General features: G+C 39.9%; 2 protein-coding genes across 20 annotated transcripts in view; one reads left to right on the forward strand and one right to left on the reverse strand.

The window, feature by feature from the left end:
* tcf7 (transcription factor 7) overlaps positions 1 to 12,840 on the forward strand; it is an 83,585-nt gene extending 70,745 nt beyond the window's left edge. For 3 of the 18 annotated variants that reach the window (XM_037748642.1, XM_037748648.1, XM_037748639.1), the window contains 7 exons: positions 486 to 605; positions 1,007 to 1,169; positions 1,595 to 1,702; positions 2,891 to 2,938; positions 6,010 to 6,058; positions 7,258 to 7,330; positions 10,543 to 12,840. In XM_037748642.1, the coding sequence (XP_037604570.1) occupies positions 486 to 605; positions 1,007 to 1,169; positions 1,595 to 1,702; positions 2,891 to 2,938; positions 6,010 to 6,058; positions 7,258 to 7,330; positions 10,543 to 10,930 (949 nt within the window). In that variant the 3' untranslated portion in view covers positions 10,931 to 12,840. Of the gene's footprint in view, positions 1 to 485; positions 606 to 1,006; positions 1,170 to 1,594; positions 1,703 to 2,890; positions 2,939 to 6,009; positions 6,059 to 7,257; positions 7,331 to 10,518 lie in introns of all 18 variants that reach the window. The other 15 variants (XM_037748643.1, XM_037748649.1, XM_037748647.1 and 12 more) reach the window with 13 other exon arrangements.
* A 1,324-nt stretch (positions 12,841 to 14,164) lies between these two features.
* On the reverse strand, positions 14,165 to 20,302 carry skp1 (S-phase kinase-associated protein 1). Of its 2 annotated transcripts, XR_005203850.1 has the most exons (7): positions 20,147 to 20,302; positions 18,892 to 18,991; positions 18,416 to 18,489; positions 16,998 to 17,141; positions 15,168 to 15,308; positions 14,587 to 15,007; positions 14,165 to 14,496 (listed from the first exon to the last, which is right to left on the reverse strand). XR_005203850.1 is itself a non-coding variant. In XM_037748659.1 (6 exons), the coding sequence occupies exons 2-6, from the start codon at positions 18,986 to 18,988 to the stop codon at positions 14,972 to 14,974; spliced, it is 492 nt and encodes a 163-aa protein (XP_037604587.1). In that variant the 5' UTR covers positions 18,989 to 18,991; positions 20,147 to 20,302; the 3' UTR covers positions 14,165 to 14,971. The 2 variants fall into 2 exon arrangements, 1 of the variants encoding a protein (XP_037604587.1); XM_037748659.1 differs by having other exon boundaries at positions 14,165 to 15,007.
* Positions 20,303 to 24,012: the final 3,710 nt, after the last annotated feature.

Below are 24,012 nucleotides of genomic sequence, written 5' to 3' on the forward strand. Positions count from 1 at the left end.
ATGAATATACTTGGATCATATTGTGGATGGTGAGATTATTCATTAAGATGTTTAGAAGTGCACCGACTACAAGAAGGCGTTAAAGAGGTGAAGGAGTATTTTCCTCGTCTCCTAACCTCTCACTCTGTGATGCTAGGACGCCCTCTAGTGGTGATAAATGCTTACATCTTTGCTGAAGAGATAAAAAGAAATCAAATCACACATTTTTTAAGCGCCATGCTCAACATGAACACCCTCCACCAGTTGTATACTTTTTTGAAGAGTCAATCAACCTATCTGTTCAGGAAGCCAAATTAGGTTATTAAAAGATCAACCTAGAGGCTTTTCATGCTTTCAAGCTCATTGCTTACCAGAACTGACGCTCTTGCTTTGACGCTCCCAGTCCTCTTTGCACCCCGACTCAAAGCATTTCTCTGAACTAAAGCTTTTTTTTTGTTTTACTCTCTGTCTGTCTTCCTCCACCTTTTTTCTTTCACCTCCACCAGGTTCCCTCACTCTCTGATGCTGGGCCCAGGGGGCATGCATCCTACAGGGATCCCCCACCCAGCCATAGTGCCCCCTTCAGGCAAACAGGAGCACGATCACTATGACAGGGGCATGTATGTGTAAGTATCGCCTTTTGGGTCATTTTTCTTCACTCTGTCACACTCCTCTCCTCATAACTGTTCCTCTCTCTAGCTCTTTAGTTTGTGTATTTTTGTACTAATTCATACTCTGTTTATATCAATACTCTCAATGCACTTTTTTCCTGCAATGTTAGACTTTAATTTGAGACTGGAACTTACTACTATATTTACTAAGATGTCAAACTTAATTTTTTTATATTTGTATTGTTATGTTTCATGTAACCTACAGTATATGAGGAACACACTAAGTCTAACTTCTTGTATACACAAACCAAAACTGATTGTATTTCCATCTTCGTTCAAATTCCTTCTCCCATCCTTGCCCCCTTCTCCTCCTCTTCCTCCTGCCACTCTCCTCCTCTTCCTCTCCCCCCCCTCAGGAAGCAGCATGTGGAGGCCAAGCGAGAGAAGGAGCCCAAGAAGCCGGTCATCAAGAAACCCCTGAACGCCTTCATGCTCTACATGAAGGAGATGAGGGCGAAGGTCATCGCCGAGTGCACATTAAAGGAGAGCGCTGCCATCAACCAGATTCTGGGCCGAAGGGTGAGGGATTCACACACACACACACACACACAACCAAACACACACGCACACACACACACAAGTGAACGCAGACTAATCCTGTTTCCAGGTCAGTTTGTAATTTCACACATGAGGAACATGAGAGGACTGTGGTAACGTGAACTCCGTTCCCCTCACGTACTGGTGCTACTGACATCACTGAGTGGTGGTACTGGGATCCTGAACAATGATAAGACTGAAGTATGTTATAGCATTCGTACAGTTCAGAAGCAGATCATGCTGTATCGTACACTTAAGCCAATCACCACCAATCACTCTCTAACAATGTAATGTAATCGGCCTGCTGTACAGTACACAGTATGTGCAAACATTTCTTGTGTGTTAATTTGATCAAAATACTAACAGTTCCTCTTGATTATTGTTGTTGTTTTGTTTTGTGTCTCCAGTGGCATGCACTGACCCGGGAGGAACAGGCCAAGTACTACGAGTTGGCCAGGAAAGAGAGACAACTCCACATGCAGCTCTACCCGACCTGGTCCGCCAGAGACAACTACGTGAGTACTTCTATTCTCACTCCTCATCTTTTTTCTCCTCTTCCTCCATACTCCATACAACTCTTCTGAGCTGATCTGAAAAAAAAAACATAACCAGGAGGATGAAAACGTTTTAAGTCGAGGAGGATCTCTCACTTTGTTATGGAGAAGGCATGATTTCTATACCTGGGCTGTAGAGGGAACCATCTCTAGAGTGAAGAAGTCATCTGGTTGTTTACAACACTGAGCTTGTAGAAACTAAATAGTGTTTTTAATGATGTAAAATATGTTATTACATTAGCTTACAATTATTACTAACCAAAAAATATGTGCTTTTGTAATTATTATATCAATGTAAATAATTATAAACATGATCAGTAATACTTGTCATTATATATATGATATGCATTATATATATTATATACTTGTTATTATACTTAAAAAATATAATTTTCCATTTATTCATTTTCTCCTGATAAGAAATGGAAAGAAAATGTTCCTCAAAGTAAGACATACAAGACAAATTAAATCATAAAACTACAATGTTTGTGCTGCATATGGTGATTTTAAAATCACATTTTCACCTGGATTCTTCTATTATTGATTTTTTAAAATTGACTTTCAGACTTTTTTTTCAAGTATGAACACATAAACACCAATAAATTCCTTTCAAAATAAGAGTAAGAAAGCAATGACAGGTATTTATACTGTGATAAATTAATATATCATGCAGTATTTATTACATTAGTGAGCGGAAAGCTGCTTTTGAGAAATTATAAAATGTCAAAATCGTTAAAAAAGTACAAAACATTTGATGCAACAAACACCAGGAGCCAGTTCAGCCACTTGACTTCTTTCTCTCTGGTGTGATTCCCTGTAAATAAAACAAAAATGACAAACAGGATCAATCAATAAACCAGAACTTGTTGAACTGGGTTTGATCATATTTTTTGTTCTCACCTCAGAGCTTCCTTTACTGGCTACTGTCTCAACAACCTGCATGATTATTGGCTCCCGGGCCTGTCAGTCAAGTCATAAAACATAACGACAGACTTTCATAGCATGAAATGATTAAAAATCGGTCTCCCAGAATACAAGAGGAAGTCAAAGCTGTGTGGTGCATGTGTTGTAGTCTAATGTTTTGGGGATGTGCTGTATCTGGGCTGCTGTGTGCCTCTGATCTGTCAGTTTGCTGTTGAACTCTTGCAGGAGGCGGGCCTTAGCGGGGTCGCAGGGGAAAAGAGTAAAGCTGATTGGGTAGGGACACGTCTTATGGTGGATTTATGCCTCTGTGGTGGGAAAATCTGTGAAGAGCTGCATGAAAAGGGTTGTGGGTATTCCTGTGCAAAGTTTGCATGCACCTTCCAAAAATCTTAATGACTCACACACATCAGCCCTCACAGACAAAACACGTAAGCTGCAAAAGCAGATCTGATTGGTCAGTTTTGAACACATTTCACCAAGTCTTGCACGTTGCTATGGTTATGACTACTAGTCAGTTAAACTGTAAATCACACAGAGGTATAAATCAACCCGTTTTGCTCAACTAACAGAGAGCAGGGCCGCATGGCTGGCCTCGCTGCCTTAGTTTATGTTTTACTTTTGGGCATTGAAAATCTTCATTTGAGTTACTAGTAATGCTAAACACATGTTATGGTTACACAGAAACACAACTTTTGACACTTTTTATAGTCAGTAGTTTCTCTAATGATTACAGGTTTAAGTAAATCCTGTAACGTTTGAATGTTTTCTACCAGAAAACGATGAGGAAAATGTGTCATAATCAGGTGAAGTAAAGGCTTTGGTTGTAACAGAAGCTGCTTTTCAGTGACGTTAGATATACCTTGTCAGAGTGGTAACCTGTTTACGCTTCTCTCTGCTGTACTGTCTTGTTTCTCTATACCTGACTGAGCTGTAGACGGGCAGGCATGGCACACAAAGTCGTGGTGGCACTTTATTCGGGGCTGTGGTTTATAACACGTTCTATAACACCTGAACGAGTGCTTCATGTCACAAACATGCACACTGATTCAGTTCTAATGTCATTCTTCATTTGGTTTTTGGGTCTCTTTAATGCTGCAGCACAAGGCGATGCCACTTTATCGAGCAGATATTTCAAAATAAAAGTCCTAACCTTATCCGTAGAGAGTTATTTTCTAAGCTTGCTGTTCATCCTCGCGATGTTGTGAATATGTTATAAACCAGAGCTCTAGTAAACTGCGATCATAGGTGTAGGAGCTATTGCTGTATGCATGGAGCTTTGAGCATTTTCTAAGCAGCTCAGCAAGGCCTAACACAGTGGATGCTGTTTGATTAGTTCATGTGGACAAATGTCAAGACTTAGTACTACTGTATATGTAAACATCATCTACACGTGGTAGCTTACTGACAGATACAGAGCTCGTTTTTACAGTATTCAACTATAGGGGCATTGGGCAGGTAACTTTATACTGTATGTCAACAAGGCAAACCTTTTTTCCAATAATTTTGATGACAGGAATGTGATCATTCTGCAGTTGTAAGGTGGACCCATCGTTAGAGTTGTTCCGATATCGATACCAGTATCCGAAATGCGTCCGATAGCGCCCAAAATTTTGGATTTGGTATCGGCGAGTAGTCCAGTCTATGCACCTATCCGATACCATAATTTAAAAATAATATCGTCCGATACCGTAAGTTCAGGTGTCGGGAAGGAAAAAATGGTATCGGAACACCTCTACTTATTGTTGCACTATATCATCACAACTCCACGAGTGTAAAGAAACCAAAAACGTAAATGATTTATCCAAAATACTCCTCTTATGCACAGGGCAACAGAGTCTGATACGCTCAACAACAACTTGTGTAATGATGAACTCTACATACGGGCATTCAGGGCTTCTTGGCTGTTGCTTAAAATATTGTTTCATTTCAAGAAACCCCCTCACTCCCCCGTCACCCTCCACACACTGCTCTCCTTCTCAGGTTTAAAAAAACAAACAAAACAAAAAAAAGCAGTCAGTGGACCTACTAGCAAAACAGGAAGCGAAGTTCCACATATCGCCCCCGCAGCTGTGGAGGGTTTCTCCTCCGAGTCCTAAAAAAACCTACACATTGTACATACAGAGACACACACACACACACACACACACACACACACACACGTACGCCCACAGACACTGAGCTTCAGAGCGGTGCAGTTGCTAGAGGAGTTGTTGTAACCACATAGACAATGCTGACAGCGAGCCGAGGAGGGCAGACATCGAAGCGTAGGCGGTAGATCTCTGTGCCCACATCCTTCATCTCAACCCAAATATGAGGCCTCACTTCACCATCACCGGATCTGCGTGAACAACTCTGATGTTTACCTCAACAGTCACACATTACAATCAGACTGGAGATAATGAAAATTACTACAAAATACGAAGACGAGATTGTTGGATCCGAGGTGATCTGCAATCCTTTTTTAAGGTGTCGATCGTTTACTTTTTGTGCGACGACGCATCAGGTTTTTGCATGAAATCAATTTTACAATGACATTAGTGATGGAACGTTTGGATTTCTTTATCTTTCTTGCTTTTTTTCTTGCTTTCGTAGAGCATTAAAGATGGTTGCCTGACCTGGTTGCTGCTTTTAACTTTTGCACTTTTTTCCTTTACACGTCACATGAGGAATTTTTCACATGGTGCAGTTTGCTGTTGATAAAAAGAATACAGTTTCGGGACTGTATTTTATCATAAACTCTCACTGTCAATATCACTCTCAAAGAGGGATTGCACTCGAGGGTGATAAAGAAACATATTTGTTTATAACATAAGAGGAACCCAGAAAATTTTTGTGGAAGTCTTTTCAGATAAAATCACATAGACTGAACAAAAATATAAACGCAACACTTTTGTTTTCCCACCTAGTTTCAGATTGAAGACTTTTTATATGCACACAAAAGGCTTATTTCTCTCAAATTCTGGTCACAAGTTTGTTAAAGTCAGTGTTCCTTCTCCTTTTGCACACCTGTGTAATAATCATCCTGTTTAATCAGCATCTTGATAAGCCACACCTGTCACGTTAAGTCCTCACTAACACAGATTTTAACAATTTTGTGACCAGAATTTGAGAGAAATAAGCCTTTTTGTGTGCATAGAAAAAGTCTTTTGTCATTTTTTTCCATGTAGATATAAGAGAACAGCTGCACAATCCCATTATCTTTACAAATGATGGCTGATAACTAATCTGAGTATGAACCAAAAGATCTGGATTCATCAGCCTCAGTCAAAAGTCTGCAGCTCATTTCAACAGCTGAGCCTGTCTCATTTAATGTGGGGGGTTTTGTTTTGTTTTTTCTCCCGCAGGGCAAAAAGAAGAGGAGAAAAAGGGAGAAGCTTCAGGACTCCAATACAGGTAAACACATAAATATCTTCCTTTTTCTCTTGTCAGACAGACACAATGGCACTACGGCCGGTGTCAACTCTGCAGTAGCTATTGGAGAGAATTCAGTTGAGCTTGAAGTTGCGTTGGCGTTCGTAGCACAACATCTTTGAGGCAGGATGTGTCTCTAACGTCAAACCACCCACCCACTCTGCTTTCCACCTAACCTGAATTATAAACATTTTAATCTCCGGTGTACAAAAACTTTTTGTCCTGTTCTTAGTTGTCCAACTTTATTATGTCAGACATCATGATATTTTCCCCTTTCCCTTTACCATATTAGGCAATTATCGAAAAATATTTCCCCATCTCTTATCTCAACCAATTAAAACACACAGAAGTCCTCCACATGCAGTAGATCACTTACTCTACGTGAGCGCTCATGCGAACACTGTAGTAGCAAACAGCTTTAGCAGGTAGCATTAAAAATAAAAAGTTAAATTATACAAATCTTAAATATCCTGCAGGCAACGCTGGTATTTCATGTAAGAGATTGGTAGAAAAATATGGATGTTGATAGATGTTAGAGTCAACTGATGGTGACGCATGAATGGTGCAATAATCTAATGCAAGTCCTGAACTAAAGCTATGATCCCATTTAAATGTTACTGTGCAGCTGATGACAAATCTAGATATTAAGTCTGATTTTCAGCTAAATATCTGATGACGATTTCAATATTTTCTGATATCAGGCCCAAGTTCAGCCTCAAACAGAGAAGTAGTAACGTGCGTTTCGGGATTTAAAGACTGCTGACCTCCTGAGATAAAGCAGTTAATGACTTGCAAGAAAGTGAAAACCTTTTAAAACCCTGTACTAACAGAGTGCCACAGCACGGCTGCCCTCTCTCTGTACGTCTTAACAGCTTGTTTCCAGGATGTCTGACTTGCTTGTTTAACTAAGTTGTGTGTTGTGTGGTTATTCTGGTCGTCGATGTTTTGCTGCGCTGTAACCGGCTACTAACAGTTTGACCTGATGGCTTTTCTCTGAACGGACAGCCCTGTTTCCTGCCCTGACATGCTCTTGTGTGTCTTTCTTTATTTCTCTCCTCTTCGTCTATCTTCATCTCTCCTCCTTCTGTCCTCGCTCCCTCTAACCACTTTTCTTCTTCTTCTTCTTCTGCTCCTCTCTCTTTTTGCTCTCTTGTTATGTGCATGCTGTGCATTGTGCTCAGACCCGGGCTCTCCTAAGAAATGCCGGGCTCGCTTCGGCCTCAACCAACAAACGGACTGGTGCGGTCCTTGCAGGTGTGTAAAACAAGCATCCACCACTACCCACTCCATAGCGCCGCACTGCTGTCGTCCAACAAACGAACCTCATCTTTCCTCCCATTTAACCATCAGTGCATCCCTTCCCTCTGATGGGGTTATTCAAGCATTTCTGAAAGGCGGAGCGGCTCTGGAGGTACAGATAAGTCTTGTGTTACTACTTAAGTTACCAAGCTCCACCCATTGACGATTATGTCTGCCTCAAGACGAGCTCCGCCTTCAAAGAATTGTTGAAAACCCAGATCTCTGCATGCCGTCTGTCACTAACTTGCTGCTCTACAAATTGAGGCATTATAGCCATAGATATGTAGTTATATAGTAATAAAAGAAATATAGTATAGGCACATTTCAAAACATCCCAAAAAAACAAAACCACTTCAAGTCAATAACATTAGGCTCCACATTATAAGGTTTATTGTCAGGATTACTGTTCCAGGATCAGTAATCAAGGCATCACAGGTGAAGAAAAACACTTAATCCCGATTTATTTATTACCAAAAACAAATTTTCTCCGTTTCTTTATTTTTCTTCCTGTGATGTCTCACCTGAAAGGTCAGCGTGGGTTCGGGCTTTGCACTTCTGTTTTAAAGTGTTGCATCATACAGGCCCTGTACAGTTAACGTGGTTAAAGGGGAATACCACTCTGGTACTCAAAACACAAACATACCTACATTCACCCTTTTCACTACCGAATTTAACTCCCAACATGTTCTGACATATTTATGAATTCATATTTATGAATTCACGCGAGTTTGCGGCAAAAAACATCATACTTCGTCAAACTTTTTATTGCAACTTGTAGATTCATGCCAAGGTCAGAGTTCAGCTGGGACTAAAAAAAAACAGTGAATATGAAGGCATTATAATCATGGAAATATAATCACCATCAATTAACACCAGTTTGCAACACCTGTGTTGTAAAAGGTCAAACTTTCACAAAATATTTCAACTCCTAAAGGGATAGTTTGGGTGTTTTGAAGTGGGGTTGCATGAGGTACTTATCCATAGCCATATTACCTACAGTAGATGACGGTCGGCACGCCCCCAGTTTGGAGAAACGGAAAGGAGTTACCGCACGGAACCAAAAGCCCGTGTTCTGCGAGGTAAAATTACTGTTTTTCAATGGAGTCTGGTTGCTTTGGCGAAAGCATAGATAATGGGTTCAGTTCCCCTTTGGAAACATAGACTGTCGGCAAGGTAAACCAGTGAAAATATTCTAAATATAACATATACTTAAACTGATATTGATTCTTTTAGGTGAGCCTTTCTTTTAGGTTGCTAAAATCCGTTTTGCTGTCGGCGCCGTTCACAGCATTGCTTTGCTCCCGTTGCAGTAACTCCTATCTGCTTCTGCTGACCGTCATCTACTGTAGGTATTACACTGACTATGGATAAATACCTCATACAGCCCCACTTCAAAACACCTGAACTATCCCTTTAAAAGATCTCTGAACACTCACACAGGTGTTTTCAGTGAATCTGGCTGATTAGACCTCTTCTCAGGACTGGGTGGGTGGACTCTTCCTGAGTCTCCTGCTGGCTTTGTTGCACCTGTAAGGGGCGGGACAAATCACACCTTTACCATTCTTATTGGTAGACTAAGATTTGTGACCTAATAAAAGCTCTGGCCACCTTCAACCTGAGCAGAGGTCTAATTAGCTAGAAGTAACTGAAGACACCTGTGGCTTTATGCTCATTCAGTAGCAAAGGTTGCCAAATTGAATTCATTTATTCAAAGTTTAGTATAAAGTCAATCACAGCACAAGGGTGTTAGATTTATATATCCACCAGAGCTGTTCATCCAAACGCACCTAAGCCTAATTTACTAAATCAGCTACATCACTGATCTCACTGTTTTTTCGTGACCTTTTCTCAAGATTGCAACAACCTCAGTTTCTCTGTAATAAGGCAGAAACTTGGTGATAGTCCAATATAAATCAGAAGCAGGCCCATCACCTCCTCTTGTTTTAGTCCCAGCAGGATTTACGGTAGGCGATAGTCGGCAGCTTCACTGCAAGGAGTCAGGAATCTGTGTGGTTCTGCAGAAAAAGAGCTTCTACCACCACAGCACTGTAGCAACCCCGTCGTCTTCCCCACCATCACGTCATGGAAATCTAAGTGTGTGTGTGTGTGTGTGTGTGTGTGTTTCGGTTTGAGAGAACAAAGGGGGGTGAATGTGGTTAGAGCGAATCCTTATCACCACAGCTCAACACACACACACACACACACACACACTCCCTGCAGCTTTTGCATTTCGACGGCGTTCTCATGCCCATCTGCTTTCAACTCTCTCCATTCATGCGATGTGGTAACCGGCGCCTTTTGATGGTGAACTCTGACATTTAGAAATCACTTTCTATTGCACTCTTCCTCCCTCTCTCCCTCTCTCTCTGTGTCTCTAAATATGGCCTAGCGCCTTTCCTTGCGGTTAAACCTGGTGACTCATATCATATTCTGGTAATGATCATGGGATCCTGTTAACTGCTTTGATGCTGCGCTCAGAGGTACACAAGGCTGCTTTTAAGTATAACACCTCACAAAGCACAGCACAGCACTGCTGTCTGACTATTATGTTATAATGTTTGGTGCAGACCAGGAGAAGAGGAGTTCATTGTTTAACACTAATAATAGTAAACGAAAGTCATACAGTAAATTCATTATAAATTTGAGTGGTATTCCCTGCTCTCGAATAATAAATTATCAATTATCTTAGCTGAGCATGGAGAGTGGAAACAGGGAAACAGTGAGCCTGACTCCATTGTTCCATAACACAAATCTAGCAGGCATGAGAGTGGTATCAATTTCCTCATCTAATTCTCAACAAGAAAGCAAATTTTAAAGCAATCTTTAATATTTTCCCTTAGATTGACGCCAATTTTACAATTATGTTTTGACTTTTTCCGTATAAAAGAGCAATATTTTTTCAAACTATATTGTTTTATATCTAGAAAATCGTTAGTTAGGAGCCTAGAATTTCAGAAATATATATTTCCTGAGATGAATTTGTGATGTTTTGGTAAATTAACTCTTCATTTACATCTGTATATAGACACTAATACTTTTGTGTTGTTCATTTTGACCCCATGTCTCCCTGTTCGTTGACGTCGTGTGAATGATGCATCTTCATTAAAGCCTGCTGACGTTTACCATCCACACTTTATTCACAGATAACTCTCTCTGACTGTCCCTAGGAGGAAAAAGAAGTGCATTCGCTACCTTCAAGGAGGAGGCTGTCCCAGCCCAACTTCTTCAGATTTAAGTGCTATAGACTCTCCTCCCTCCCCCGCCCGCCACCATCTGTACCAGCACCAGCTCCCCCCGTCCCGGGGCTGCTCCCCGCCGCCCACCTCCCCGTCGACACACCTCACCTTGTCTCCGCCGACACACACACCACGCTCACACACGCGCTTACCCCCGCAGCAGTCTGCCGGCAAGCGCGGCGACCTCCGTCAGCCCGCAACCAAACACGCCCACACACACCTGGAACTGACTGGCAAGCAGACGCACGGCTCGACGACGGCGCTGTCGGCCGCCAAGGCCGCAGGACTTTCTCTCAAAGTGCTAACAGAGTCTCAATGATCAATGCTGTCCGCTCACGCCCCTGACCCCCCCCCACCTTCACCTCAGCTTCCTCCAGAGCCATGACGATCATCTTCCTCACCTGCCTTCATTCTCACATCTTTGGTGGTCGTTTTTGTTTGATTAAAACAAAAAATAGGAGTGGTTGAAGGAGCCATCCTTCAGCCCCCCGTGACAGCCAGCATCCTCCCTGCTAGATTACCCCAGAGTAAGATACTAGCCATGTCTCCGTTCAGAGGCTGGATCCTCCACAGTCTGCGTTTCTAGACAGAATACATCATTAACAGGTCAATTCTTTCTCAAAGCCTCCTTCAAATGGTCAATTACTTAATCAAGCAATCAGGCAATCCTTGGCCGATGTGTGGCTCACCAATCACTGGTAAATTGTTACCAGGCTGGACATGTTAATAAGGTTAGCATTAACCTAATCATACTGTAAATTAGTTCAAACTTACTTGTTTTTAGGTTGATGATGAACACCCGAGTGTTAAACTGTGTCATTTGTAAGAGAAACCTCCTGATCCACATCGTTGGGAGGATCCAGCCTCTGAACTGGTGACTGAACCCCCACCAGTCAGTCAAAAGAGATCCAGTTGTAGAGAGGCAGACCTGCACTGGAGGCACAACTAATCTGTGGTTCTTTGGCTCCATCTGCTGCAGTTCAACTCAAGTAAAGCGATTCGTTTTTTGCCTCGAGGACAGCTCTGCCTCGTGAGAAAAAAAATTCACAAATAAAGCCCCGCTCTGTGCTCTTTTTTTTTTTTTTCAAAGCTGGCCCTGTGCTTTGACCTCCGTGACAATCACAAACCAAATGTATTGTAAATGAGCTCTTTGTTTAACAAAACCACTTCAGACTCTTCTTCAGTGCTGTTACACATACAGTTTTCTCCAAATGTAGGGGTTTACAGATCACCATCAGACACATTATTCACCACTATCACTCAGACCAAACCAGAGGGGAGCAACAAGCAGCCAGTCTGACCAGCACAACCTCAGCTCTAAAGAGACACATTCACCTTATTTTGTTAAGTTTCATTCCATTTCCAAACATTTTTACAACTGTGTGCAGCCCTCAAACACATTTTCAGCAGGTAAAACAGTCTCATACATGACAGAATATCCCCAACTGCAAGTTACATTGTTTCTTTTAGGCACTTTCAGTCTCTCACTATATCAACCGTTACATTTTTGTTCCGTTTTCCCTCCTAATCTTTGGTATTTTTGTATGAATCTCGTGATGTTTTGCTGGCGGGGAAACCCTCAGAGAAAGACAAGAGGGATATATTTTTCTTCTCTTGGCTGTTTTCCTTTGACTGAACAGTTTTGCAGCTCCGTAAACTAATCTGAGACCAAATGGGTACTATTATATTGCATTGTGTTGTAAAGTTTTATAAATGTTGGAATTCCCTATTATAATTAAACTTTTATATGTTTTTATGTAAAAAAGAAAAAAAAAAGGAAATGACTTTAAAAAAAAAAAAAAGATTCTTTTAGTTTCTACTATTTCTTAAAGCAATACATTTTGTGTTTGTCCTCTTGTGCAGACTTTTACTTTTTGTTTCGGTCAAGTGTTCCTGCAGCAGCGTTCAAATGATATCCTGTGTTCTCAATCTGTGCATGTCCCGACTTCAACGTAACATCCATTTTGACTAAAAAAAGGCTTTATTTTACTGTTCTGCTTGCAGCTTCAAACTCGGCTTACAACGCTGTGGACAAACTGTAAACTGAGCTTTTGTACAGCAAAACTGTTTTCCTCCAGCAGAGAGAGCTCTTGTGCTAGAAATAGCTTGTTTTATTTTGAGGATGTTCAGTCCGTAGTGGGAACGCATCGGAGATGTCTTTTGTATTTTTTATGCCTCAAATGTATTACTTGGTTTTGTTTGATGTATTAAAGTGTTTTAAATATCTTGTCCATGTCTACTGTGGTTAAAACAGAGATTTCAAGAATGATTTCAGTGAGCGAAAATACTTTTTTTTACCCTTCTCGGACCCACAAGACCCATTTTTGTCTTTTTTTTAGGTGGAGATAGCAGGTCAGCAGTAGATGTCATATAGAAGTGGTGTACATCATCTGAAAGCTGGGAACCTGAAGATTAATCTGAGATGCAGCTCAGCACAGTGAGTCAAGTTGCTGTAGTCATAAATCTGAAATACACATTAATTAAAATAAACTGAGAAAGAGTATAAGGGTTTAGAACATTATGATCGAAGTATATGATGGCCATTCCTTTGCCCACTTGTGTCTCATAAGTTGTTGCAGCAATTTATGGGCTGATACCATTTAGTAAACAGGTTTGGTGCTAAATTTAACCTTTTTTTTTATTGACAATTGATAAAAATTATCAATAATCCCTTCAAAATACAACAAAGACACAAAGACTTCGAGGAACACCTTAGAAAAAGCCATGCTGTGATTTGGTTTCAAAAACCTTTGACTGTTGGAGATTTCTGCAAGAATTAAAAGTTTTCCATGATTGGATGGCGAGCACTTCTGTTGTGTAAACTGCTCAGAAACCCCTTTACTGTCAATCTACCTAGAAAAGCCATCCATCCTCTGAATGCCCTAGGTGTTAAATTTGTGGCTGTAAAGTTTCATGAGGCTGTGATTATCCTAGAGGTCATCACAGGTCATTTTATACAGTGAGGTCACATTTAAAAAAAATGGTTTCACTACAATGAAATGGCTCCTATGGGGACTAACATCATCACACATGAATACAGTTGGGCTCATTGGATCCACAAGAGTCTCAGCTTTACAGTGATACACAATTTATGTAATTCCAACTGTTTAAGGACCCCAGTATGCAGAAATATTCAAATTCACCATTATAGAATAGTCGAAAATAACACATTTATCCTGCATGCAATTATCATAAAGTGGGCGTGTCTGTAAAGGGGAGACTCATGGGTACCCATAGAACCCATTTTCATCCACATATCTTGAGGTTGGAGGTCAAGGGACCCCTTTGAAAATAGCTATGTCTGTTTTTCCTCACCAAAATTTAGTTTAACTTTGGAGCGTTACTGAGCCCCCTTCCTGACGAGCTAGTATGACATGGTTGTTATAAATGGATTCCTTAGGTTTTTTAGTTTCTGTACCTTCACTCAAGCTCTACAACTAAATCTGCTACAGCCTCTGAAAGACAGTAAAGTCAGTCCGGGTCAATATAATTAAAATTATTCCAAAGAAGGTCAAGTTCCTCAGCACCTTCAACACAAAAATGACACACACCAGCCATTTTATACATTTTATTTACTCCTCCAATAAATGTTTGATCATCCCAAAAGTCAGCATCAAGAGCTTTATCTGAGAAAAAGTTTCCAATTCAAAACAACATGAATTAGGAATGAGTTACTCGATGCTTGAACTACTTCCGAGTCCAAAAGGACGTTAACGCCAAAAAAAAAAAACAACATCTTTCCACCTCAAACTTCACTTTTCCTTTAAAACAGTCAGTCCTCCCCCCCTGTTTAATATGGTTTCACATGACGGATGCATTTACAGAGCAAAAATAAAATATTCACCCTTTCATCTCAAAAAAAGACATTTTATTTAATCAATTAACCTAAAAGAAAAACAAAACATGTCCAGTAAAAAAGTCAACTTTTGCGATTAACAATAGGGAAACTTTCTTCTAATCTTCAATCCATGAAACCTAAAAGAAAAACAAAACATGTCCAGTAAAAAAGTCAACTGTTGCGATTAATAATAGGGAAACTTTCTTCTAATCTTCAATCCATGAAACCGGGTCTATTTATCTGAATACACAACGCGTGTGTGTGTGTATGTGTGTGTGTGTGTGTGTGTGTGTGTTTGTGTGTAGAAACAGAAAAGAGCTTCTTAGTTTAAATAATGACGACACACGGGCAGGTTAACATGGTCATGCTATGGGTATGCAGAAATTGAGGGAAGGGAAAGAGAGGAGTATGTGGCTCTAAATATACTAAATGTAAATATTGACAAGTATGAACAACACCAGTGCAACCAGTTAGCGGGGACAATTCCTTTTCAGTGTGGTAGTGTTGGCAGGATCTCCCCCCTTACTTCTCTTCGCACCACTGGTTCTCTTTGCGTACCTGCGGACGAGAGGAGGGACAAACAGGCTGAGTTTCTGAAAATTGCGTCAAAGCACTTATACAGAATGAAATGGGTTATTTAAATCATCTTTAGCATCCAAATTGATCTATTAATTTATCATATTTTTTCTGACAGACAGGTGATGGATGGAATAACTACCTGGGCTTCTTCCTCCTCTGTGAAATCATTTTTGATGTTGAACGTCTTCCTGATCTCCTCCGGGGTTTTGCCTTTAATCATGTTGGCCACCGTCTTGCAGGTGACATCTAACAGACCTTTGATGTCCAAATAGTTGGCGGCCTGAAAAGGAAACGTAACAGTACCGTGAAGATTAGAGGCGTGGGGTGGCAGTGGGGGAAAAAAAACACTGTGAAGGACTGACAGACGCCTTAGCATTTCAAGGAAAATATCAAGACCTACAGGCAGCAGTATTTATTTCAGGGACTACAATGCATGAAGCTACTGGTGATTTTCACTACTGTTGTTTTTTTCAGACTGCCGTGGTTTTAATGCTGATGAGGATTAAAAATCATGTTGCGTTAATACAGAAAAACAGCATGAGGCTGCATTGGTGTGGGCGTCTCGTCTCAGGTACCACTTCGACAATTAACTAGTACCCCGATCTGTATCTGCATCAGGAAAAACATGCAAGGTGTAAATGCACGCAGAAAGCATCGTGATCAGAGTGCGATTTCATCGGTTATGTTCTGATCTCAGCCAGGTGTAATTTAAGAAATAAAAATCTGTCCAGCAAGTTCAAAGGTCACCTAACTCCAGCTCTTCCTGCTAGCTTTAACAAGCTACAAGTAGTAGCAGTAGTTAGCAAGTCTTCCCTTCTAAAAAAGTTATTGAATGAAGCTGACAACGAGAAAATGCAAAGGCTGTGAATCAGATCTTAATTATCCAAACAATGTATCCAGGTACAAATGGTGCCTATTATCCAGGAAGGACAGTTTGAGTAATAGATCCATGAATTTGAAAACTTGTCAGATGTCAAAATACAGCAGTTTCTATTTCTAAGATGATATTGATTACTTTCAACCATATCTGAGCACTACTGCTACATTTCAAAGCCATCAGCTGGCTTACACACTAGGCTGAGGTCACCGAACAAAGCATCAACTCCACTCCTGCTGAGTTCCAGTAAACTCATAATACCTGTTTAACCTCACATGGTGACAACGCCTCGCACTCATTTGGTATGGGAGCAACCGCTCGCTCATCCGCTCTTCAGCACCAACTAGCTTTGTGCACGTAAATCACATTCAAAAAAGCCGGAGGGGGGCTAATCAACTCAAGTGACGGACGCTGTGACTTGTGTTTCACTTCCTGGAAGCCCCACAGCTTGGCCAACACCTATTTCCCAATCACTGCTCAGGTTACCTTTCACCTGCTCTGCCTGGTTTACCCGTCACATGCTAACCAGTGAAAATCCTTTTTAAAGCCCACGATCACTCCTTGTGGCTTTTCACCTTAAAAACCGTCTGTTTAAATCCCTACATAGGCAAACCACCAATCTTCCAGCTGTTGCTAAGCAACTTTTGTATCTCTGTCAACCAAATGAACACGCTCAGCACTCTGCCACAGCAGTGAATGAAATCGACCAGAGGAGAGGAGCGTCACGAAAGAAACATTCACATTTAACTTTACAAACAAGTCAAGAAGAAGCACTGAAGCCAAAGAGAATATCTGCAATGACAACTTTATATAAAAGGTGTATCAAAGTAAATGTCTTGAGAAATCAAATTATAGAACAGTGTGTGTGTTGTGGGGATAAAAATCTGTTAATAATTTAACATTGTGGGGACTCAACTCCTATCTAGGGCAAAAACAAAAAGCTGGTGTGACCAATATTAACCATTACATTCAGGTTTTGTTTTTGGTTAAAGTTCAGGTGAGGGGGTGCAGGTTTGGTGTGGTAATGGTTGTAGTTAAGGTTACTGTCAACCTCAATGTAACGTTATGTAATATAATGTAAATCGTATTTACCAGAATGAGTTCAAACAAGGTGCCTTGATCCACTTTAAGGAACTCCTGGTCCCATACAGGAATGTCATCTGTCCTCTTCTCCTTGTTCTCGTCGTCTTCAGGAGGAGGAGGGTCATCTTTGTGATGGGTGCACCACTGAATCACCTGAGGGGAACAAACACATACCAAAAACAAGGTAAAAAAGGTAGCACATTACAGTAGTCATGACAACATGTAGGGCATGAATCAGTACTGCACTTGGAGCACAAGGGTTTAAAACACATTGTTCTTTGTGTAGTATCACTGTGTGCCCTGTTTCTCTCTTGAAAATGATCATTAATCAGCATGGGTTCCAGATCTCCAACTGAGTTATGACTAAAAGAATTGTAAGAACCCTCGTGTTTTAAATAACTGCAGCTCTGAAACACAAAAAGATCATTCAAAACCTTCTGCTCCCAAAACTGTGATTAGTTGACCGGCAAGAAAAATCTAACAAGGGCAAAGGGGGACACATAGCTTGTGCTTCATGTGTGTGATAGATGAACATAAAAAAAAAAAAAGTGATCTTAACAGGACGTGACGACAAACACTCCACTTTAACACCATTTCTGGTCAACCTAGCTAAAAACAAAAGAACTTTAATACAACATAATATATATAATGTTCATTTTTTGTTGAAACTGAAATGCGTTTGATATTTTGTAGATAGTAGATAGATAATAGACTATTAGAAATGTTTGAAACACCTTTCCGTAGAATGGATTATAATTCAACAGTTTCACAAATTAGGGTCTCCAAAATGAGTTAATTTCAATCTACACCTCTTCAAAAACTGATTTAAAAAAACTGGCAACTCAGTAGGGCTGTCCCGAATACACACACTCGCCTCTCCACACAACAAACAGCGATATCCGCCCGTGAATAACTAATAATAGTTAAAGTTGAATATGAATAATGTTGTGGGGTTATTCCTTATTTCATGGGCTAATTTAGGATTTATATTTTATTATTACATACTTCTATAAACAAAAATAATATGAAGCATTCGAAGACTGATTTGGAGGTTGATTTCAATGGCAATGGTCGAAGCATTCGGGTCAGCCCTACAACTGAGTAAACGATACATGTATACACATTTCAGTATATATAAATATATTATATTTAACTTAAATCAGCATCTCAGTTTAATGCACAAATAAATTAAAAACACAGATGGCAATCACTAACTCGTGCTTGTTCTTTGAAGCAGAGAAAAAAACACCGAAACTACTGTTGGAAGATTTAAGGTGACCATAGTTTCTTCATCAAAACATGAATCATTTTGTCATCATCTACATCATAAAACCTAACAATCAACTCATTCAGTGTGCATGAAACCAATTTAAATCTTTACATATATAGATCTAGGATAACACAAAGCTATGGTGTGTGTTTTGTACCTTTTTGAGGATGGCAGCGTTGACATTAGGGAGGGGGACTGGGTCATCATCTCCTTCATCATCCATTCCCAAATCTGTCAGAAAATCAATGAATAAGTGAGTAATGAGTAAGAGTAAGATGAACCTTTATTAATCCCCACAGGGAAATTAAGGTTTTAAAGCAGCAACATCAGCAAACAGAGTGAAACACAGGAGATGTAAAGGTATACAAAAATTATAAAAACTATAATAGAGATATAAAAGATACAGAGTGAATGGGTGAACATTAATGTGTACAGTACGTACAATAAATAAATGCAATATGTATACATGTGCAGTCTATAAAGTGGTATATAGGATGTATAGTGTAAAGTAAGTGCGCCAGTGGTTGAGTCTAGTATGGTTGCAGATGTAATATATATACCAAAATGTACAGCTGGTGCAAAGTAAAGTCAGCTGTGAAGTGACACCATGGACTCAAAAGTGTGTGATGATACCTTCTAACATGGTCTTGATGGTGACAGACTGTTTTGCTATCTCAACATCCACCTCGAAGATTTCCCCATCGGAGCTCTGTAATTTTATTGTTGGCATTATCTGTGGAAGATAAGAACAAATAGATTATTAAACATGTAAAAAAAAAAAGATGTTTACATGCAGGTTCTGATATTAACATTTTTCCTCATCTGCCACTGTGGCAGGTCACTGAACATTTCTACCGGCTGATTCAGGGAGTTTTTGAAAGAAATTTCAAAGAAGTTATTTGCTAATTATCATCTATTTACCAGTAGGCATGGAAATAAAGCAAAACAATTAACTTTTTATTCTTTTCTTGGAAATGTATAAAATAAATACCAGCTATTGAGAAATATAATTATTAAATCATGTTTATATAAAGTAATTTTCAATAAATGTATAGGTAAATATTTGGGTAATTTGGCAGTAATTCCAAAGAAATTTAAAAACTACTTGCTGATTATTACCTAATTACCATGAAATGTGTGGACCTTTAAAATGAAGTGTTACTATATATATATATATATATATATATATAAAATTTAGGCTTTAGAATTGCTTTTAAAAATAATATTTCTTAATATAAGGAAAACTGCCATGGTGGCAGGTGACCTGAAATTTCCCCCTGCCACAGCCAACATTAGTTATTTGGCAGGTGGCAGGTGCTGATTTCATTCCCTGTTTACATGACTATACATCTGTACAAAATGTGATTAAGTCGCATTAACTAGCTGCTAACTTTAGCAATGACCAGACTTTGACTTAGTGTCAGCTTACTAAGCTATAATACTGTATTTAGGTGATGGCTAGTTGACAACTTAACCTGCTACAGACAGTAAGTTAACACACCATTAACAGGTAGGTAACCTTAGCTACGGAAGTAACCATAACGACAAAACATGGTTAGCTCTATAGCTAACATTTAGCTTGTTTACACATGCTAAACGACGGTGATGCTAAGCAAATAGCTAACATTTAGCTTGCTATTAGGCTGATAATTAACTTGTTAATGCATAAAACACCACATGTTAAACGCTACCTACACATGTGTTTTTAACAATCAAAACAATAATAATAATACGCTAGCATTACCATGCACTATGCTAGCATGTTAGCTTGTTGAGCTAGCCGCCTGGCGACGTCAGGGAGGCCTCTCAGAACAAAGATGTAAACAAAGATGTCATTTACCAAATGTTTTTTTAAAAAGACACATTCCGCTTGGCGAAAGCTACGTACCGTAAATGTTTTTAACTCAGATCCCAGAGGTTGAGATTCCTCTGTAGTCAACAGCAGGGCCTGACAGACGTGGAGGCTCCGACAGACAGACAGCGGGCTGAATCTTTCTGGATGAGATGAGAGCTGCTGCTGCTGGAGGGTAGTGATGGGTTGTTCAGAACGAGCCGGTTCAAAGAGCCGGCTCTTTTAAGAGAACGATAAGAGCCGGCTCCCGTCCGAGAGCCGTTTTTTTTTCTTCTTTTTTTTTTTTTAAAGGAACTGTTTGTAACTTTTTACACGTATAAATCTACCGGGTCGGCGTCCCATGCGCGCTCGCATATGCGCCCTCACGTGTGGCTACGCTCTTCAGACAAGACTCCAACACAAATTACACGGAATCACCAAAACCTCAAAGTTATATCTAGCGAAGCCCATCTTGCAAAACAGTGTTGGCAGCGGTCGGAGGACACGGGGGAGACCATAGCTTTGGTCTCCAGGGTCGGAGTCTCTGCTGTACTCTGCTCCTCTGCTCCTCTGCCTGCTTGCCTTCACTCACAGACCACGCTCGTTCTCGCGCTCCACTCTTACGTGCATGCGTGCACACTACACACTGCAGAAGACTTTGTAGCTCTGAGAATGTCTAGTAAATGTACAGTGGACGTTTGTGCAGAAATAACTGCTGCAGCTCCTCCAGACCAACAGAGGTTTCCCGTGTCTTGTGAAGTGACGGGGCGACGCATTGCTCTAAACAGTGAGGCGACACACGTCAGCTAAAACCACAATATCTCTTTATTTCAGCTGCTTGGCGGTAATGTTAGCTGACCAGACGGAGGTCTCACCATGAATCAGTGCTGATCCTAGTGTTGGCTTTTCATGCTTCAGCCTCCCGACCAGGAAAAGGGGAGACACCGGCATCCGGTCGGAGACGATAACGTTTCTCGCTGCATAGCCCCGTCACTTCACAAGACACGGAAAACCTCTGTTGGTCTGGAGGAGCTGCAGCAGTTATTTCTGCACAAACGTCCACTGTGCATTCACTAGATATTCTCAGAGCTACTAACTCTTCTGCAGTGTGTAGTGTGTGCGCATGAACGTAAGAGTGGAGCGCGAGAACGCGCGCGGTGCGTGAGTGAAGGCAAGCAGGCAGAGGAGCAGAGACTCTGGCCCTGGAGACCAAAGTTACGGTCTCCCCTGTGTCTTCTGGCCGTGGTCGGGGGGCTGAAGCAGGAAGAGTTGACACTGTTTAACAGACGGGCTTCACTAGATATAACTTTGAGGTTTTGGTGCTTCCGTGTAGTTTGTGTTGGAGTCTGAGTCTGAACAGCGCAGCCCCGCACGAGCACGCAACAGTCCCTTTAATTCAAGGCGAAATGACCGGATGATTTTCTCTGCTTCACGGGCACTCCATGCACTGACTGTGACTGAATGTTGTGTTAATGATGTCCGTGCGACCAATCAGGTGATGACAGGCAAGGATCAAACCGTCAAGCAGGGAGGGGCGTGGGTGCACGGCGTGCTGGCGGTCTACAGGTACAGAGCAGGAGGGAGAGGAGGAGAGAAAGAGAGAGGCATGTGGTGCGCGAATAGCAGACAAGATGAGTGACAGTCGGAAACGAAGCAGCATGTAAAATTACGGTATTCAGGAAATTATAAGGTTTAGTATAATTAGAATAATTTAAGTGATATATATGCGCACACATACTAATCAAAGGTCAAAACAGCGCTAAATTTGGCTGAATTATAAAAGGCAAAAGTGGTAAAATGAAGAGCCGTTTGGGAGCCGAAAGAGCCGGCTCCTCTTGGTGAGCTGAGCCAAATGATCTGGCTCACTATAAAGAGCCGTAATTCCCATCACTAGTGGTGAGCGGCCGCCCGGAGGCTGACGATCGCTTTGTCAGATACCGGAGCAAGAAAGGCAAGGCCTATAGAAAGGAGGATGGATTATGCGTCATCAACGCGTCGTATAACACATGCGCAGTAAAATCTGGTCTGCACTTCAGTTACACTGCGCATGCGTCATATCCCACACAACAAGACCAGTGACCTAGTCTCCTTCTATAGGCCTTGGCAGGAAGGAGGGGTGGCCCGCCTCATAAAGGGCTGATTTTCCTGTTTTTATTTTCATTTTTTTTTCTTTGCATCAACACACTAAATAAATATTAGGCAATATTTAGCACATGCACGTCATAGCATTTTTTTGGATGACATTCTGGTTATTTAATATTATTTTAAATGCACAACCCACAGGTATTTAAGATGTTTTACCACACATTATGTGAATTTATCCTTGTCCAGTATTGACTTACAGCCCTACAACTGAGTAAACGATACATATATACACATTTATATATATAATATTATATTATATATATATATATATATATATAATATTATATTATATATATATAACATAATTGTATTATATAATATATATGTATGTATTATATAATATATGTATTATATATATTATGTATGTATTATATAATATATAATATAATAATAATAATATATATAATATTATATAATATTATATTATATATATTATATATTAAACTGAGATGCTGATCTAAGTCAAATATAATATATTTGACTTAAATCAGAATCTCAGTTTAATGCACAAATAAATTAAAAACACAGATGGTAATCACTAACTCGTGCTTGTTTTTTGAAGCAGAGAAAAAAACAGAAGAAAAAGAAGATGGAAGATTTAAGGTGACCATAGTTTCTTCATCAAAACACAGGTATGTTTTACCACACATTATGTTAATTTAGCCTTGTCCAGTATTGACTTACAGCCTTACAAAAAAGTAAGTATTGACTTACTTTTGGAAAATATGCTTTAGGTCTATGTGCCATCATACTGTAGCTAAACTATATTCTATAATTTAGTTAAAAAAAAAAGAAAAGTGGATTAATGTAGTTATTCTTTAAACTACCACGGGGTGGCGCTTTCTCCTTGTGGTCCTCGAAAGCTCTCATTTCCTAGCTGGGTGCATAAATACCACTTTATCTATTTCTACATGTTGCATCACTACTGGTTTTATTTTCATAAATAATATAAATGTTTTGTAGCTTTTGTTGTCAAGCAACACAGCGCTTTTTTTTTTTTACTTTTTATTATTCACAAGATGAATGAATTCACAAACAGTAAGGCAAAAATCATTACAATAACAAAGTTATGTGTTCAGTACGCAGATTGGAACACACTGATACACTGCAACCAGGAATAAACTAGGACACATTTAGAATGTTTAGTTTTCAAATTAACGTCAAGGGTCTAAATATTGTATATTCGTGACATCACGAATGGGTAGAAATGGGCTGTGTGTATTTCCCTGTGGATTGAGTGTTTCGATTTTCACAGTATTTATATAGGACTTAAACCTGCTTTATAATAAAAAAAACATGAAATCTCACTTTTTTATAATATGGGACCTTTAAAACTGGAGTCAAATTCCTTGTATGTGTACACATACTTGGCCAATAAAGCTGTTTCTGATTTACATGAAATGGAATTACTCAAGTAAATTACAAAATTATAGATAGATAGATAGATAGATAGATAGATAGATAGATAGTAACTTTATTAATCCCGAGGGAAATTCAAGTTTCCAGCATCACAGTTCCATAGTGCAAAACATGTTAGTAAAAAGGCAGTAAAAAAGTTAGTAGTGCAAAGTACAAAGTACAAAAAAATATACCAGATATAAAAATACAAGATCTGAAGAAAAATGTTTAAACTGAATATAGTGCAGGGTAACAGCTGTGATACATGACTATTAAAAAAGTGAATATAGTGCAGAAAAGACTCTTAAAAATGATTATAGTGCAGGGTAACTCCAGTAGCTTAGTCTATGAAAGTGCACTGTATGCATTATTATCTGTAT

Source organism: Sebastes umbrosus, chromosome 17 (genome assembly GCF_015220745.1).
Source record: "Sebastes umbrosus isolate fSebUmb1 chromosome 17, fSebUmb1.pri, whole genome shotgun sequence".
In the NCBI taxonomy this organism is placed as follows: Eukaryota; Metazoa; Chordata; class Actinopteri; order Perciformes; family Sebastidae; genus Sebastes; species Sebastes umbrosus.

Excerpts from the sequence above, each read along its gene's own strand:
- skp1 (XM_037748659.1), bottom strand. The coding sequence starts at position 18,988 with ATGCCAACAATAAAATTACAGAGCTCCGATGGGGAAATCTTCGAGGTG. Across the intron at positions 17,142-18,415 it reads ACGCTGCCATCCTCAAAAAG|GTGATTCAGTGGTGCACCCA; the intron begins GTACAAAACACA and ends TGTTCCCCTCAG. Across the intron at positions 15,008-15,167 it reads CAGAGGAGGAAGAAGCCCAG|GTACGCAAAGAGAACCAGTG; the intron begins GTAGTTATTCCA and ends TCTCGTCCGCAG.